Source organism: Ochotona curzoniae, unplaced genomic scaffold (assembly GCF_017591425.1).
Source record: "Ochotona curzoniae isolate NIBS_2020 unplaced genomic scaffold, NIBS_Ocur_1.0 contig_1071, whole genome shotgun sequence".
In the NCBI taxonomy this organism is placed as follows: domain Eukaryota; kingdom Metazoa; phylum Chordata; class Mammalia; order Lagomorpha; family Ochotonidae; genus Ochotona; species Ochotona curzoniae.
Genome location: NW_024464939.1, coordinates 18,932,164 through 18,951,169, shown reverse-complemented (window position 1 = coordinate 18,951,169; position 19,006 = coordinate 18,932,164). Strand labels below are relative to the sequence as shown.

Genomic DNA, 19,006 nt, shown 5'->3' with positions numbered 1-19,006 from the left:
CTTCAGAAATAATTATGGTCATAAATTCTATTATAATTTGAAGGCAAATGCACACTGACCAAAAGGAGCATTAAGCTCTGGGGCCCAAGACCTTCATCAATAAAACGGGAATAAAACAATCTTTTCTCTGAGATTACACTTGGCAATACATTTAAATTTTTGGAAATAGTATCTTGCTAATAGGAAGCTACTGCTTACAAGCGTCCCAGTGATTGCTCCGACCCAGTTGGCTTACCCCTCACCTGTCTCAGCCTTTGCCTTCGATGCTGTGGCCTAGTATCCCTGGCTCATGCAGACCAGTCAGTGTAAGAGCCTAGTTCAGCATGACCTGTGCTCCATTCTGAATTCTGTTCTTCCTTGTGAGTTAAGGTTTGCTCGGCCCTGCTCAGTCTGCTGTCTTTCAGTTGCAGCTCAGTTACAACTGAGGCTGGACTATGCTGGACCCTTCGGTTCGTGTGGAAGACAGGGCTGGAAAAAGAACTGACCCAGCAATTGCAACCACCAGCATGTGCAGAAGCTGATCGGGGCGACGGACGGTGCTAGACCCTGTACTGGCAAACACACACAAGAATCAGGTGTGGGATCACCTCAGATGAAGTTTCTTTGGAGATCCCTCCAACTGAACTGCTGATCTCAGAGCCCCAACTATGAAGAGACTGTCAGCCAGTGGATTCTGAATATATTTCATCTTGCTTGGAACAGTGAGATTAGCAGCAATTCAGAACTGTTGAACTATCAAAACTGCTTGAGCAGGACCCTCGGAGTATGCCCCACTTCGGGGCCCTGGGATGGGTGGGAGGCTGGGTGGGACTTCTCCCTTTGTTTCTCCCCTGACCCCAGACACAAGGGAGAAAAGGGATATTAGTGTGGAAACAATGCTCTTACCCACAAAAAATAAATAAGTAAAATAAAAAATAAAATAATAGCAGTGAAACACATATTTCTTTTTGGAAAAGCATAAACGATCTATGAACTAGTCGCAAAAAGGAAGAAGAAATAAGAGAAATGTGAATATAATTAAGCTTCTAATCTGGCTGTTGGTTTGTAGGATACAGGGGCGATGAAGAAACTGGTTAACGATGTATAAGGGACACAATCAGAAAACACAAACTCTCAGGAACTCCACAGGGTAGATGTCCTGGTCACATCAAAACACTGAAAGCTACAGCAACAGAAATTTGAGCAAGAGGTTACAGATTAACACACTTAAGATAGGATAAACTATAAAAATGTTAAGTTAAAATAAAACCACTGGGGAATATTCAATTCAAATTAGAAGAAAACCACCTTAACACAACAAAATGTATAAAAAGCCCACACAACTAACATTACACTGCTTGGTGAATGTCTAAAATTATTTTTTCCTTCTCAGACGAGGAACAAAGAAAAGCAATCTCCTTTTCCTTTTCTATTTAACAGAATACTGGAGGTCTCAGACCCAGCAATTGTGTAGGCAGAACAAATAAAAGGCAGCACAATTGTAAGGGAAGAAGTAAAATGATCCCTATGGGCAGTGATGTAACTGATCCTAAAGGTTCTACAGAAAATAATTCCTGCAAGAACTAATGATTCTGTGCAGGTGCGGGATACAAAATCAATACACAAAAATCAGTTGTGTTTCTGCACACTAGCAATAACCAACTATAAATTCCATTCCTGATTGCAACAAAAACAGATTTTAATCATTCAAGAATAAACTTAGCCAAGGAGGTCCAACACTGAAAACTACAGAAAGCATTGCTGAAAGAAACTGAAGGAGACACAAGGAAATATAAGACATCACATACACATGCAACCTAATACTTAAAGAAGTTAATACTATCCAAAGTAACTTACAGATTTACTAAAATCCCTATCAAATCTATGCTGGCCTTTTTCCCCCCTTTCTGAGAGAAAAAGTTGTCTGAAGCATATACGGAATTTTAAGGAAACTTGAATGATCAAACCAATGTTTAAAAAAAAAAGTAAAATTGAAGTTGTTACACTTTCTGGTTTCAAAACTTCATGCAAAGTTATACTGACAAAAACAATGTGGCTGTGGAATAAATACAGATATAGTTGGAAAGGAATAGAAATGATAGAAATAAATTCTACATATATATGAAATGATTTTCAACAACAGTGTTAAGACCATTCAATGGGGAAATGATAGTCTTATCAACAAGTGCTACTAGGTAAATTGTGTATCCACATTCAAAATAAATTGTTTCATCAGTGCAAGACACACACAAAAATTAACTCAAAACAGATAAAAAAATCTAAACAAAGGAGCAAAATTATAAAAGTCTTAGGGGTGGGGCCCATCACAGTGGCTAAAGTTCTCTCCTTGCATGCACTGGAATCCCATATGGGCTCTGATTGATGTCCTGGTTGCTCTACTTCCCTTCCAGCTCCCTTCTTGTGGACTGGGAAAGCATTTGAGAATGGCCCAAGGCCTTATGACCCTGCATGCTCATGGGAGACCAAGAAGAAGCTCCTGGCTCCTGATATTGGATTGGCTCAGCTCCAGTGGTTGCTGTCACTTGGGGAGTGAACCATGGGGTAGAAGATCTTTTTCTCTGTCTCTTCTTCTCTCTGCAAATCTGGCTGTCCAATAAAAATGAATGAATCTTTCAAAAAGTCTTAGGGTAAAGCTTCACAACACTGAGAACAAAAGTGATGTTTCAAATATAACACCAAAAGCACAGGCAAAAAAAGAAAATATACAGTTGACTATATAAAAAATTAAGAACACAATGAACACAGTGAAAGGCAACCTGCAGAATAAGATCAAATGCTTGCAAATCATTTATTTGATTAGGAGTTAATACTCAGCACAGATAAAGTATTCCTATAACTGTGAGAACTATCTAGTAAGCCAACTGGCAGAAGTCACCCAAGTATTCCACTGATGAATGAATGGATAAATTGCACTCTGTATGTACAATGGAATATCTAACCTTACAAAACAAGGAAAGTTTGGCACAAGGAACAACATGGATGTCCCTTAAGGATGTTGTGCTAAGTGACATAAGCCAGAAAGAGTGACAAATATGATATGTGATAAAAAAATGACACCCAAAATCAACAGAGACAGCATCTAGAACTAAGGTTCCTACTATGTAAGGAGTGGAAAAGCCAGGGAGCTGTGGAATGGGTACAGACTTTCAGTTTCAAGTCAAAAAAGGGTTTTGAGGATTTGTTGTACATTAATGTGAATGCTTATAACACCACTGAATTGTACAAGCAAACTGGTTAGGAAAACATTTATGGCATGTATATTTTAACACAACTAAAAATTTAAAAGGTGGAAAGTGTAACTATTGATTAAACATTTAGAGATATTAAGAAAATTTTAGTCTTGCTAGGTGGCCAAGGAACTGACTAACATCTATTATTTATAGCCTGAAAATTCTGTAAGTGGCACATCTCACAAGGATTTAATTTACTTTTATTTATTTGAAAGGCAGACATACACATAGGGACACAGTGAGAGAGAGAAAGAGCAAATGTGCGAAAAGAGTGCAAACTTCTTATCTTCTGGCTAACTCCTTCAATGTCTGTGACAGGGCTGGGCTAACGCAAAGTCAAGAACTTGGGCCTTAATCTCAGCATCTCACGTAGGTGGCAGAGATCCAACTCTTGAGTCATCACTGCCTTCCAGGGTGTGTATTAACAGGAATCTGGAATTAGAAGTGGAGCAGGAACTCCAACCCAGGCACTGTGATATGAGCTGTGCATACTACAAGCAGCAAATTAGTGGCTGTGCCAAGTGCTCTCCCCCTAATGGAGTCTAAAACACATGCTGGTCTTAAAAGATAATATATATGTAATATATACACTATAATATAATACAATACTGTATGTGTGTGTTCTTTGAGAATTGAGTTTTTAAAAAATGATCCTTGGGCAAAATAGAATAACAGGTAATAGGTGGGGTATACATAAACAAGATTAACTAAAATCTTATTTTTATGAAAGTTGGACAGGTCTACTTTTCTAAATACATGGGCATTTCTATAACACAGAATTTATATTTTCACTTGGCTGTCTTTTGAAAATTAAACCATAGAACAAAAATATTGTCTTGAAAATGGATATTCAAATCATATTTTTAAAATATAAAAATCTTCAAAGACAAAAATGCAAAAGTCAAGTAGAGTTCCTCAGCACAAGCCCTTTTATTGGGAAGCAGTGCTAGGACTTGGTTAGGTAACCTGTAACTTGGACTCTGTGAGATCTAGAATATACACAAGGGCCAGCAATGCTTTTTTCCTTCCTTCCGTTTTTCTTTCCTTTTGCTCCCTTCCTTCCTCCTTTACTCCCTCCTTTCTTGTCTGTCTCTCTGTCTCTTTATCTCTCTCCATTTCCCTCTCTCTCTTCTCTTTTCTTTCTTTTATCATAGGGAGTGTTATCTTCTAGGAACCCAGAGGAGCTCTAACATTTATAACTGAAGCACAGGATCTTTATCACATACATTTATGGGCAGTACCACTAATCAATGAAATCCTAGTGTAATATAAGAACAGCAGAAACCTGCAAAGCTTCTCCTTTAAGGTTTCTGACATTTATTGTTTGACTTGTACAGCTCCTGTGGATTCTAATTTTCTTTTTCCTGATCTGTTTGGCATCCTATTACTAGTTATTTCTTTCTATGTAAATAATTCCAGTTACTAGGGTATATCTGTCATAAATAACAAATACAGGGAGACTTGCCTCTCCCTTAACCTTGTTATCCCTTTGGATCCTGCATGCTTACTCTTACTGAATTAAGGTGGTGTAAGGGCAGTATTATTTCAATGACAGAGTCATTAAGATTCATTCTTTTTTCTGGCACTAGCCTCCTTTACACATTTCTAAGCTTTCTGAAGGCAAGAATGCTGGTTAGAGACCAACTACAGTGCTGCATGTATATTCCATAAATTATGGAAGATTACCTTTGTGACTTTTTGAATGATTTGTATTTATTAAGCCCTGAAACAAATGGTGACCAAGACAGGAGAGCGGGGTGTGGTCAGGTGCATGTGCTCTGGGTGCCAGAACCCATCTGACTAATGTGTAACCAGAGAAGGGTGCCATTTGGTGTCATAATTTTCTGAATTACCTCGTGGGTGTTTTTAATGATCATCACCCACAACTCAAGCACTATGAGCTGCAGGGTTAAGGCATTGAAGTGTCTGCTCCTTCTATTACGAAAAATTCTTTTGATGGTGCCTTGTTGCAAGTACTTCTCATATAAAGACCATACGGTGTTAGCAGGGGAACTTATATTCAATAGGATATCACTATGAATATTTTGGAGTTCCCAGGAAAGAGAGGTAGATACATTCCTATACGTTATCTGCTTTATTTCTGTTCCCAGATTGAAGTAAATGCTGTTCAGGTTACTTTGTTGTTCATTATGTTAAGAACTGTGATCATTACATCTGTGCTACTAATGTGAGTACTTGTACATGATATTTTGTTCTTTATTTTGTGGATAAGTACTGGGAAAATGGTTTTTAAGGTGGGATGTACTCATTCCCAATTTCTTCAACCTCATTAGGAAACCATATTTTTCTACATTGTAACTGTGTCCACCATGGTGGCCTACAGACCTCGGGGAAGAGAGAAAAGAGGTAAAATCTAACTTTATTGATAGGAAAGCCAGAACAAATCATGTCACCACATTGCTTAGTGACCCTTCTCAGAGCAAAGCTTGGAGAATGGACAGGAATGTAGAACTTAACGGTGATTTTTAAAGAAAACATAAAGCAGCCAGACACTGTTTTACTGATCATGTTGCATAAGCATACAAAATTTTTCCTGTAGATTCAGCAGTTTTGTACCCATGACAACAAAATATCTTTTTTTTTTCAAACCCTGAGTTGTGCCTACAGCCAAATAAACCAGAGACTTCTCAGAGACTGGCCACAACTGGCATCATCAAATGATACAAATGCTACATATGAGAGACAGATAAATGCAGATACATTCTTCCCAACTTCAGCTTGAGTGTGATCAATTCTTCAAGTTCCCAGTGTTTCTGTAGCTCCCAAATGCCCTGCATCTTTTAACACGTGACTCCAGCCAAATGCACAAAATAACCACACAGGTCTCAGCAAAGTCTGAATTCCATGCACAGATGACCAAAAGAAACCTAACACTTCTTAATTTCTTGTTTTAAGTGATGTTTTAATGGAATATACACATATACAATTGAAGCTGCATGAAAAATGATTTGCTTTACCTGTTTCTATTGACTGTTTCTAAAAATTCTAGTTTTGATTTAGTGTGTGTGTCCAAGGAGCTTTAAGATTCCAAAGGGATGAACAATTCAAGGAAAATTTGATTGTCATTTGGGGGGGCTTTTAGAATGGCATCCAGAATGTTTCTCTGACTATAAATTGCAAATTCTCTTTTTTCCTGTTGTCTGGAAATCTTAAAACTAACTGCTTAAAACGAACTTCTTTCAGTGTTATTAGGAGAACTAAAAATATTAGTGAGGAAGTAGGTTCTCTATTGCTTACCTATACCAGTCAAACATAACCAGCAAAAGGGTTCCTGTTTATAATGGAGCTCTGATTAACATGATTTTATACATTTTTGCCTATTATTTTCCCTCTACTAGCTTTTCTAACAAGCATAAAAAAGCAAAATAAACACATAAGGTTAAATTCTTTCAGACATTTAAGAACTACTTTGATACTTAAGCCATTGTTCCAGTTTTACAAAGCTACAGCATTTAAAGTAGAAATTGTACTTTGTAAGAGAAAAAAGTCCATTTTGCCTTTTAATTAATATCTTAATTAACACTTTCAATGTACAACCACATTTGAGATACATAATAAATGCCTTTGGTACCTGTATCACTTATATCTGCAAGATCAAAAGCTACACAACTGCACTTTTACCTCTGATCAAGTAGTAATGTCAGAGTTACTTTTTGGAAAGTGTTGAAAGTAGAATCAAGATGGCAGAATAGGGAAAGGACACATTTAAACAGAGAATCATTAGTCAAGATGAAGCAGAGTGAGCACATTCCAGAAAACAGGAGAGGACAGGTCAACAGCAGAGAGGCACTTGGAGACTAATGGACATGGAAAAGCAGCAGAAATAACAATGCGGTGTTGCAGTGACCAAAACCTAGTGGCAGTTCAGGGAGTGGCAATCGGAGCTCCACCAGTGGTGGAAGCTCTACAAGAAGCTAGGTATGAAAAGGAATTCACAGGGAGTTCAGGAGGTGAACCTAGGCAAAGAACTGTCCACCCTGTTGATTTGTTTGATTCAACCAGGAGTAGAGAAAGAGTAGCAGACCCCAAGCAGGCAGTGCAGAACAGCATGGATTTCTTAGTCCACACCTCTACCAGAGCCGCATTGGGAGCCATTTTGTGTAGGAAGGCAAAGGCTGTGGGATAAGACTGGGCATGCAGTACGCTGGGAATGAACTCCTTTCTAGCTCAGTGCATTGCACTGATGTGGCATCTTACAGGTTCAATCAAAAAAAGGTCTGGGTGGCACTCAAAACTAAAGGCCAGCAGATTAAGAACTCCACCAGAGGCATATCAGGTGCCATTTTGTACAGTTGCGGCAATGGTTGAGATTGGAGAGACAACAGTAAGCCGCACATGTGCTTAGCTCAGAGCAAATGCACTAGGGTCAGTGCATTACACTGATCCCATAGGGAAAATAATATTGCCTTTGGCATCTTACAGATCAAAATAGCTCCGGGTGGCCCTTAGACCTAATGGCCCACAGTTTCTGGCAAGATCAGAACCACCAACAACTTAGTTATTTAGGATACCTGGTGTTTCCCTATTCCTGGACTGCTTGAACAAAAAGTGGGAGAAAGGCTGTGCAGAAAATGGTGCGGCCACAGCAGGGAAACACAGCAGGTAGAGAATGGTGAGCCAGGAACTGGGGCTATGGAGAACATGGTAGAAGCCTAACACAAAAGTTCAGACCTGAAAATCCCTGGAGGGAGTGGAACAAGTGACTGCAAACAAAGAACTGGGTGCCAAATGCAATCAGTAAAATCAAACTGTAGACTTGTGGATGACAGCTTAGAAATATGTCCTAAAGAGAAAAATCTGCTAACCAGAAGTACAATGGCCAAGAGCAAAGGAAGAGACAGTCACAACGAGTACTACTGAACACTCTCCCACAAAGGACAAAAGTCTTTGTCAGTCTCAGAGTTAACAGAGGAAAAAATGAGGGGATAAAGAACTTTAAAAACTTGTTATAAAGCTTCTTATCAACAACAAGAAGTACATACAGGAATTTAAGGAATATATTACACAAGAAACAGCAATACTGAAACAAAATCAAGCAGAATTAACAGAAATGAGGGCACAATTTGGCAAATTAAAAGTTAAGTAGAAAGTATCAATAACAGAATGAATGAGATAAAAGAATCTCAAAATTAGAAGATATTTCTTGCTACAATTGTGAAACAATCAAAAAGCTGGAAGAGGAAATGAATCAAACTAAGAAAAGCCCTCAAGAATTAAAAGACACTATTAAAAGGCCAAACATAAGAGTTATGGAAGTTCTAGAAGGTGTGAAAAGACAAGTTGGGTTCAAAATAGACTCAGTAAAATAATAAAGGGAAACTTTCCTAATGTGCAGAAAGAATTGAGAAACAGAATACAGGAGCGGCACAGCACTTCCAACAAGGTTGGTCAAAAGCGATCTTCATCATGACATATGATAATCAAGCTCTTTTCAGTTGAATATAAGGTAAAGATCCTTAAATGTGCATGTAAAAACATCAAGTGATATATAGAGGAATGGCAATGAGACCCTCAGCTGACATCTCACAGGAAACTCTACAGGCCAGAAGAGAATGGATCAACATATTCCAGATTCTAAAAGCAAAAAATTGTTGATCCAGGATAATGTACCCAGCAAAGCTTTCTTACGTCTTTGAAAATGAAATAAAATTCTCTCACAGTAAAGAAAAGCTCAAAGAATTTGTTTCTTCCAGAACTGCCCTACAAATAATACTTAAAGTTCTTTGCAGAGAAAAGTAACAGCACCACCAAAATCAGGGCAATTGTGAAGAACATCCCAGCAAAATAACAACAGAAGACTAAATCAAACAATGAATAACCCATTGCTAAAATGACAGGATCAAATTATCACCTGTTCATATTAACCTTGGATTAAATGGAATAAACCCCTCAATCAAATGTCATAAATTAGTAGACTGGATTAAAAACACAAAACCTATCTATTTGTGGCCTACAGGAGACACATCTCATCAACAAAGAGCTGTGGAAACTGTATCTCATGGATGTTTTTGTTTTTATTTTCATTTCTTCAAAACAGTTTTTTCTCATTAAATTCTTCACTGACTCATCTGTCATAAAGTAGCATAATTTTCTTCAAGAAGGTTCTTCATTTTCTTTTTCATTTCTTCAGTGACACATTAGTCATTCTGTAGCATGCTATTTAACTTCGTGGCATTGCAAATTTCTATTTTTCTTCCTGTAATTTTGTGGCTTTTCATTGAAGGGGATGTATACTAACTGTGTAATGGAGACTATCACATCCAGATATGAGGATGTAGTATGCATTTCTACCTCCAGATCCAAGATTAACTACCAAAAAACTGTTAAATGTATCTTGACAATAGGATGCTGGAGTCTCTGCCATTGTCCATGCCTGCAATGATGGACTTATGACAATTTATGAAGAATTATACTAATGTAATAGTATATGGGAAATCAGTGTGGGGGGAGGAGAGTTGGGGAGGGTTTAAGGGAAATCCCAGAGCTTATGAAACTGTATCATAAAACTACAAATAAATAAGCATACATATACATATATAAGGTTTACAGAAAATAGAATTAAAAGTTTATTGAGCAAGAAAATTTTGAAATCCATGCATGAATTTCCATAAAACATACTTCTTTTACTTTTTTAAAAACCCTAGAAGGGTTTGGATGGATTTCAAAAATCATTGCACCAAAATGAAATATATTTTCATTTTTAATAAAATTTTTGAAGCAACCTTATACATTATGTTTCAAAACTGCTATTTAAATAATTATCATAGGCTAGGAGAGCTACTAGAATCTGGTTCAGTTGTTTCATAAAAAATTATAATTCCTTAGGATATGGCATTTCCTTTTTGATTTTGTGGAATGAAACACAAGGTTCCTAAATTTTATTTTTACTGATCCTACAGGCCACTGCCGTGTGATGTGGCTTTGTTTATCATAGTTTGTTGGTCAATGTGAGACTGTTGCTGGGTTTGCTTAAATCAAGGAGAAACTAGTGTTCACCAAATGAGTGAGAAAAATGATCTGCTTTGATGGGCTTAACTAATTTATTACTTAGACATTGACAGCACCAAACAGGTCCAAATAGATCTTGGATGTCATTTAAAACAAAACAGAACAAAAAACCTTCTTCCATTCAAGATCCTTTTAGAAGAAAAAGAAAAAAAGAATCTGAAAAATGAGACCAGGAACTCTATTCAGAAATAGTTTATTTTTAAGGCCCCATACTGGCTGCTCACAGTGGAAGAAGAACTAAGGATGAGTTTGGCACATTAGCTCTCTTATCTGAAATAAACAAAATGTATGTCAAAATGTCATTTCTTAAAAAAATTAGTAAAGCTGTTTCTTAATTATATGCAAAGCTTTTTGGACCTAAGAACTCCATTGCTTTTCCTCTTGGCATCAAGGGAAATATTAAACCTTTTCAAGTTTATATGACCCTTCCCTGAACAGCTGCGATGAAATGTCAAGTTTTGGGAGCTGGGTGTTACTCTGGTGCCAATTAAGACATAATCAGGATTACCATGAGACATTATATGCACATGAGAAACAAACCATGCTTGGATCACTAGTTGAATTGTTAAAAAAAAAAAAAGAAGTTCAAACTTGTGTTGGGACTAAGCAGGTCATTTAACTGATTAGACATCTGACACTAAGAATGCACTAATTTTCTTTTACTTGAGACTCCCTTTCACCAACATGAAAATAATACCTAAGTAGAGAATGAAAGAAAAAACTTCTCCAATCCAAAGGTTAATTTTGATTGTGCAGAAACCCAATAAATCCAAAACACAGCACAACTGCCAAACAGTGGTACAAAAAGAAAGAAGGAAGAATAAACCCAAATTGGCCTCCACACCTATGACCCAGGCAGTGCCAAGTGAAAAGACTTGAAAGACTCAATGCTAAATCCAATCAAAAGCCCTATCCAGATTTCATTTGTAGCTACTCCCCTATTTCTCTTTTCTTTCTAGTGTTACTGCCTGTATGCACCCTTACTAATTCCTACCAGAAGGACTGCATAATACTTTTCTTTGCTATCACACTCTTCTTGATTTTTTGCTTCCATCATGTCATTCCACTGTTTTCTTATTGTTCATGGCACCCCCAAGCCTATGCTACAAAATCTTGGCCCTCAATCTTCCTCTCAACAATCCTTCATTGAGGGCAATGGCCCAAGACACGATAATTTTCCTGGTATTGCTAGTTAATAGATGTGCCTCCTTGGATCAACAATTTGATTTTTCTATACTACAGTTTCCTCTTTCAGAAAAAGAGGCTACTAACTGACAATAAATGTGAGATAGCAGCATAAACCATAAAAGCTGAACACAGATACAATACTTCTTTCTGTATCAATACATTTTTCTGGTATTCATCTCCATTTCTGATCACCTAAATATACTTTGTAGAGATTTTCCACTTTTGCACAGTATTTTAGTCACTTGCAATGATCTGCTCCCATTTCCTTTTCTCCTCTCTTTAACAAAATTTGCATACTTGCTGACTCCTTCCTCTAATTCCACCTGCTTCCTTTAATAAGTAAGCAGTAAGAACTGTTAGTTATGGAGATTTTCTCAGGTGCTTTCATTGTTCTCCTAACAGCTCTACTACTGCTTCTGTGTTAAAGCTGGAAAGATCACGGCTAGACCAAAGCCACAGGGCAAAAGAGATTCAAAGCCAGCCAGGGTGACCAAGTGCAGTGATGATTCCTCTTCCCTCACTGCATTCCCTTTCATATCCATGCCTTTAAAAATAACATAAAATTCAGCCCAATATTTCCATTAGTTAAAAGGCAGAAGCTGGCAGTAAAAAGGAAAATGAACCATCATGAGCAGAAGGGCAAAAACAATAGGGATGGCATTTTGCTCAGCTGGAAATTTCTTTGGTGTTAAATAAATTGACTGTTTTGAAATATTGGATCCTGTGTCATTGTATAGTACCCAGAGACAGCTATGGAGGCACACATCATTTTACCATTTTGACCAAACATGCCATTGATACACAAATCAGAAAATGAAATAAGGGCATTACTCCTTGGGGTTGCAGTGGCCACTCATTGATCTTCGTTCCTCCAACCAAGAGCCTTGGACACTATTCTGCTAGGATGGCCAGAGCTGCCATGGAGCTTTAAAGTACACTTGGGTTTGTTCATTGGTCAAATCATTGATTCTGGCTGCCACCCTCTCCCTGGTTACTAACAGTCATTTTTTGTATCTCCCTGGGTACCACAGTGGAGCCACATTTCACAGAATCCCTCACACTGAGCTGTATATATGAAGCCCATGGCTCTGGGATGATAGTGTGTGCTCCTTCTCAACCTGGTCCACAAAATTCCCCATTCAAGCTGCCCTGCTTCTTCTCTGTAGGGGCTAGAGTGCTAATGACAAAGATCCTAAGGCCCCATAAGACACATGGTAAAGATAGCACTGTCATTATCCACACCACTAAACCTTTGTCAAATGAAGCAAGAGGTATCTATGCTAGACTGTTAAATAAGAAAGATACTTATCTATTCCTATAGTGTTTGCAGCACTGCATTTTGGGCTCATGTGTTGCAGCCATTCTTCCTATGTTAATGAACTCATGTGTTAGACTGTGCTTCCTAGGAGCCCCGATTCAAACATGACAGGACTGCACAGAAGTTACAATCTAAGATAATTTGGTGTTGTCAAATTATGGTGGTGTCATCTCATTGTCCTTGTGCAAGGGCATGATGTAGAATAGGGGCAGGGGACCAGCTTCTCTAAAAGATTAGAAGAGATGTTTAAGCTTCCCTGGTCATATATTATCTCCAATATAATCCTCTTTGTGTTTCACTCTTTTAAAAACAACATTTTAAATTTTAAACAATATTCTTAAAGTCTTAAGAAAAGCAGGCCATGATCCAGATTTAGTCTATTGGGTTTGCTCTGTCAAAACCTCTGGACAAGAATAATATTTTATAAGGCCTGAGAATTATGTACAGTTGAAATTTTGGAACTATAATTCAAGTTTTTTGGAATGAAGCCACATTTATTCAACTAGACACACTGCCAATGGCTGCTTTGGCATACTGTTAGGGATACACTGTGTTTATTGTTATCCCCCTAAAAACAGTACAACACAATCTTTACTGGCTAATGAAATGGAGTAGATAAGCTGCTTTTATACATTTATTTCTACAATGTACTGAATGATCACTGAAACACAGCTACTAAAGTTCAATTGACTAAAAACCCACTATGGTAACTGACACTCTTTTAGAAGTCCTATAAGTTTCAAATCACAAATGCTCAAAGAGCACTACAATTTTAACAGGTAACATCTATTGTTCTTACTATTGATTGTTATTTTTAATAAGATACTATCCTGGGATTTTTGCATTCATGATCTAATTTAATTCATAAAACAATTCTGCATGCCAGGTATTTGGATTTATGGATGTGAAGATTGTGGCTTAAGAAAAAGAAAAAAATTGCCCAAGGTCAAAGATCAGAAACATTGACCTTAGATTTGAGTCCAGATCTACTTTAATTTGCATCTGCTGCTCTTCCTATCATACCCTAATGTTTACCACACACCAGCAATTCATAAATACCCAGGCACTATTACCATATTACTCACTGCCCACCGTGGCAGGATTCAGGTAGTTTTTGGTAGTCAAGTCTCAACTATATTACATCAAAATGGAACTACTGTTCACCGAATGTTTTATGCCACATAGGATTATGCTAAATATTTTTCACATTTGGTCTCTGACTTTCTCTAAGTCTCAATTTCCTCTTCTTTAAATGGGCTCAGCAGAGCACTATCAGGGTATTAGTGTTTGAATTAACCAAGTCCTGTACATGTAGGAAATTCCTAACAGACTGTAAGTTAAAGATGCAAAGTTTTATACTTCCTTTTATGTTTATGCTTTGCTTTTTACATAAAGTGAGGAGTGAGGTTCAATACTCTTAAGACACTTCCTTGGCAGCATGTCTATGAGATGCAGATGTTAGTAAAAAGAAAGCGCTAAAAAAACCAATCCTTCCCTAAGACAGGAATCATGCTTAGGTTATCAGCAAAATATTAACTTGAAATACAAGACTTGTTTATCTGTTTTGGTATTAAAAACTACCTTATACTGTTTAAAGAGACTCCTCAATGAGAGGAAGGGGGAGAGGAAAGGAGAGTGAGGGAGGAAGGGAGAGAGGGAGTGAAGAAACAAGTGAAACCTGGAAATTTGCACTTAGTCTGGAAGAATTTTTTTTAAAGAGAAAGAGAACGGACCTTATTAACAACATTCTCATTTATAGTAACACCCAGAGACTTCATTTTCGTGCTAATATGCTGTTATATGCTGTTTCTTTTCTCTCTCCTAGCTAAGGCTGAACTGTACCAGCATTCTTTGTTTGTTCCCATACCTTTGTTATAAAACAACACTTCCTTATAACACCTAACAAACCTTCTTCCCACAGCTAGTATTACATGAAAGGTGGAATATTCTCAAACTTTTTTGGGTGCTTACTGCTATAACATGCCCTAATTTTGCACTATATCAACCAGATCCCATATCCCCTTACTGAATGACCTTCTCATCGGGTTGCCTAAGCTACTGTGACTAAGCTACTTCTCAAGTATCTTGTTCCCATAGAGACAGAACAACTATCACATTGTCAGGCATTCATTTCTTTACATGATGCAGAGTAAGACCCAGCTACATGCTCCTCTGACAACATTCAGGAATGCGTGCTGGGGAATAGGAAGACTACTCACTCAAAAGTAAAGTGTGACAGGCAATTCTCTTCATCTCTAACGTTCTCCCACGAGCAGAACATTAAAGTAAGCTTTTCTTGTGTTTGAATGATTCAATATCCTTAGCAAAGCACCTTCAAAAACTGATGTTCCAAGAAGAGAAGCCACCAGGCAATGAGGCAATTGGTTGAGCACAGTTTGGGCACATAGAAGAACTCCCAAGAAATGGTTGGCAAGAGATCAACCTAAGGCAGTCTGAGGAGCTTCTGACTCTAAACTGTGCATCACTAACCCTAAATTCAACTCTCTACTCAACCCCTTTAGAACCTTGAGCTTACCTTACAACCACCACCTTGCATGATCAAGGTGGATGTCTAACAGATACTCTCAAACTTGTTCAACATCAAACTTTCCATTTTCTCTCCAAATTATTTCTTCACCATCTCAACATACATCTCTTTTCTCAGTTGTTCAGGAAAAAATTAGATCATCAGTTTTCATTCCTGTTACTTCTGTCAATCACTCTGATCCAAATCATCTCTAAATCTTGTGCTATACTTGAAATGTAATCTAGAACCCTATCAGTCTTCTCTCCATCTCTACTGCATAAAGTACCAGATTGCTGCTAAAATCTTCTATCTAGACCCTAATTTTCCTCCCTTACCATCAACTCTCCATACACAGGTACCATATTATAAAATTGTCAATCAGATCCACTCACTTTTGCTATTACTGTTTTCTAGTGAATTTCTCTGGCACACACATTAATGCTCTTGAGTATAGCTCAGTGGTTTTCTGGGACCTGCTCTCACCTCCGATCACATATCTATTAACACTCTAAATCCATGTCTGGGCTCTAGCATACTCTTTAACCTTTAAAACTCAAACCTTCTCTGGCACCTGTGCTTACTATCTCAGCTGTTTGGAACACGGTTTCTCCTAATCATCATATAATCACTTCCCATCACCCAGATTTCAGGCCCAGCATCACACAAGGTGATGCCATGCTGCTCCAGTTCTCCTTCAACTCCATACACATATACACAAAGGATCAAAAAAGCCATACTTTAAAGAATATATACCTCAGATTTTGGGAAATCAGGTGAGATCAAACTTTTTATTGCATGACCTACTGGGGAAAAAGGAGCATAAACTACTGTGCGATGAAGGCTCAAAATACTAATGGTTGAAACAATAAAAAACCAAACTCATGGAATTTATAGCATAGTCAAGAATCTTAATGGCATGTTGTAAGAAACCAGGGATTTAGGGCCCATAACATGTCTCAACTGCTTAATCCTTCCTTCAAGCACCAACACCCCATCTGGTGCCTGTTTGTGTCCCAGCTGCTCCAATTCCCGACCAGCTCCCTGCCTGTGGCCTGGGAAAGCAGCAGAGGACGGCCCAAAGCCTTCGGATCCTGAATCCACATGGTAAACCTCAAAAAGTTCCTGGCTCCTAGCTTCAGACAAGCTCAGATCCAGCCACTGCAGCCAAATGGGGGAGTGAACCAGGAGATGGAAGATGTTCTTCTCTCTCTACATCTCCTTCTCTCTGTAAATTTACATTCCAATAAAAATAAATAAATCAAAATAAAGAGATGGAGGGGGAGAGGGAGAGGGAGTGAGGAAGAGGGAGAGAGGAAGAAAGGAAGGAAGGAAGGAAGGAAGGAAGGAAAGAGGGAGGGAGGGAGAAAGAGAGAGAGAAAGAGAGAGAGAGAGAGAGAGAGAGAGAGAGAGAGAGAGAGAGAGAGAGACTGAGACCAGTGGTTCACGGGTTTCGTATAAAATCTATGCTTAACTAACAATTTTTTGGCTAAAGATTGAAATGTGGTCACAAGGTAACAAGATTTCCATCACCTTACTCATGGAAGGTGGTGTATAGCATTATTTTTAAAAAAATGGTTTTGGCAATGAGGTTCTTCCTTCGCAGTTAGTTGCAGAAATATCCTTATGGCTCAGTTTGAAATATCTTCAGGGTTCTGCCTATTCTTACATTGACAATTGAGATATTAATTTGTTTAAAGCAGTAAAGGGCTAGCGATAGGTTTGACAGAAGAAATAATACCAAGGAAACAGTTGCATTTTATGGAATCCTTACTATGTGTTAGCCATGCAGTAAACAATCCAATCGACAGAATGGTTAATTATCTCTACTCTTTTAAAAAATATCCACTTTCAAATTTTCTCTTTCTCATTGAGAATTTGATAATAATATGAGCCACACTGTTTTATGATATCTCAAGAGAGAATATCAAGTAGTGAGACAGTCTTTTACTTACACATGTGTGGGTTTTTTTAATAGAGCTTTTTTGCTTATTTTTTTCTGGGGGATGTATCGTTAGGGTCTTGAGATGAAAACTGGGCTATGAAGCAAGTAGCAAGTCCCAGTTTTACCTCCAGACCACATGTGCATAATATGTACTTAATGGATAATTACGGAAATAAACATTTACTGAAAGTGAACATATCTAATCAAATTTGTAATGAAATCATGCACATCTTATCAGCCTAAATTTTCATATTTAATTGAAAAAAATCCCTGCATCACCAAGACATAAGACACACTTTAAACCAACAGTTTCAAGGATCTGAGATTTGTAATATCATATCTTTAAAATAATGAGAAATATTTACAGAAGCATTTCTGAAATTGCCTTCCACCATTTTAAATGCTATCATTAAATATAGAAAAAAGCTTATAAAACAACCATCAAGTATACCAAAATGAATTTCCAACATTTAGAGAAACTCAAATGCCAAGTCCTGAGACTGAAGTTCTACCCGTGGAAGATGGCCTATAATATTCTTTACCTACAACATAAAGATAGACATTCTAACAGACAGCTCTAATATGGGTGTCTTCTGCTCTTGCCCTTCTGGTACTAAATATCCTCCAAAGAGATTCAGACTCAATAAAGGGATATATGAAGATGCTCATAGCATATGCTTTGGAAAGAAAAGGTCAAACACTGTTCACTGCTGAAGACCACAAATGAAATACTGGACCCACTGAATCTTTTGGCAAGAAAACTCTGGGTCCTATAAGAAATTTTACATAGAAGAAAGAAACAGAGTGAGAGAGAAGGCACAGAGGGAGGAAAAGAGCAAGGGGATATCATTATAGTCTTAGAATTGTTTCCATTAACTATATTGCATTTGCTAAAAAAATGAAAAATAAAAGTGCTTAAAAGTAAAACTTAAAAATTTCAACAAGAGATCATTCTTTATATCCAAAACACCTGTTTCTAAAAAAAAAAATACTGTGTCACATAATGCAATGTAATAAAAAAAAGGGGGATCATTCTAAGATATCTCTATCTTTCAATATTTCACACTACAATAGCACTCAATCATTTTTATTCATTATGGCCCAAAGTAAACTCATGTTTAACTGCATAAACTACCTTAATTTGAAGAATTAAAGATAATCTCTTTGAATTCACTGATGAGTTTTGCCTGTAGCTTTGACTATATCAACAAAATCATTTTCCTTTGTATATTTTAGATTTGTAACTTAAAATTAAATCCTGTTCACTTGGATAAAACATCAATTTTAGACAACTTCCAAAGAAGTTAAAAACTAAGTCTTTGTGGCTGGTACAGTGGCTCAACAGGCAAATCCCTTACCTGCAAGCACCAGCATTCCATAACGGCACAAAGCCGAGCCCAGGCTACTCCACTTCCAATCCAGCTCCATGCTTAAGCCTGGGAGAGCAGCAGAGGGTGGCCCAGGTCCTTGGGCCTCTGCACCCACATGGGAGGCCCAGAAAAAAAAAAAACTCCTGGCTCCTGGCCTCAAATCAGTTCAGTTCTGGCCATTACAACAATTTGGGGAGTGAACCAGTATACAGAAGATGTTTCTCTATAACTCTTCCTTTCAAATAAAAATAAATAAATCTTAAAAACAACAAACAAACAAAAAACACCTGATGTTTCTTGGTACTCACCCTCCCGTATCTGTTGGCGTAGGACCCAGTGAGCAAGGAATGAAAAACAATGATCGTCTCGTCCAAGTCCCAGATGAACACTCTCTATAAGGCA

The 19,006-nt window shown here is 37.7% G+C and overlaps 1 protein-coding gene across 2 annotated transcripts in view; it reads right to left on the bottom strand.

The window, feature by feature from the left end:
• EYA1 (EYA transcriptional coactivator and phosphatase 1) overlaps positions 1 to 19,006 on the bottom strand; it is a 151,582-nt gene that overhangs the window by 45,005 nt on the left and 87,571 nt on the right. For both annotated transcript variants that reach the window (XM_040995708.1, XM_040995716.1), the window contains one exon: positions 18,913 to 18,996. In XM_040995708.1, the coding sequence (XP_040851642.1) occupies positions 18,913 to 18,996 (84 nt within the window). The remainder of the gene's footprint in view (positions 1 to 18,912; positions 18,997 to 19,006) is intronic.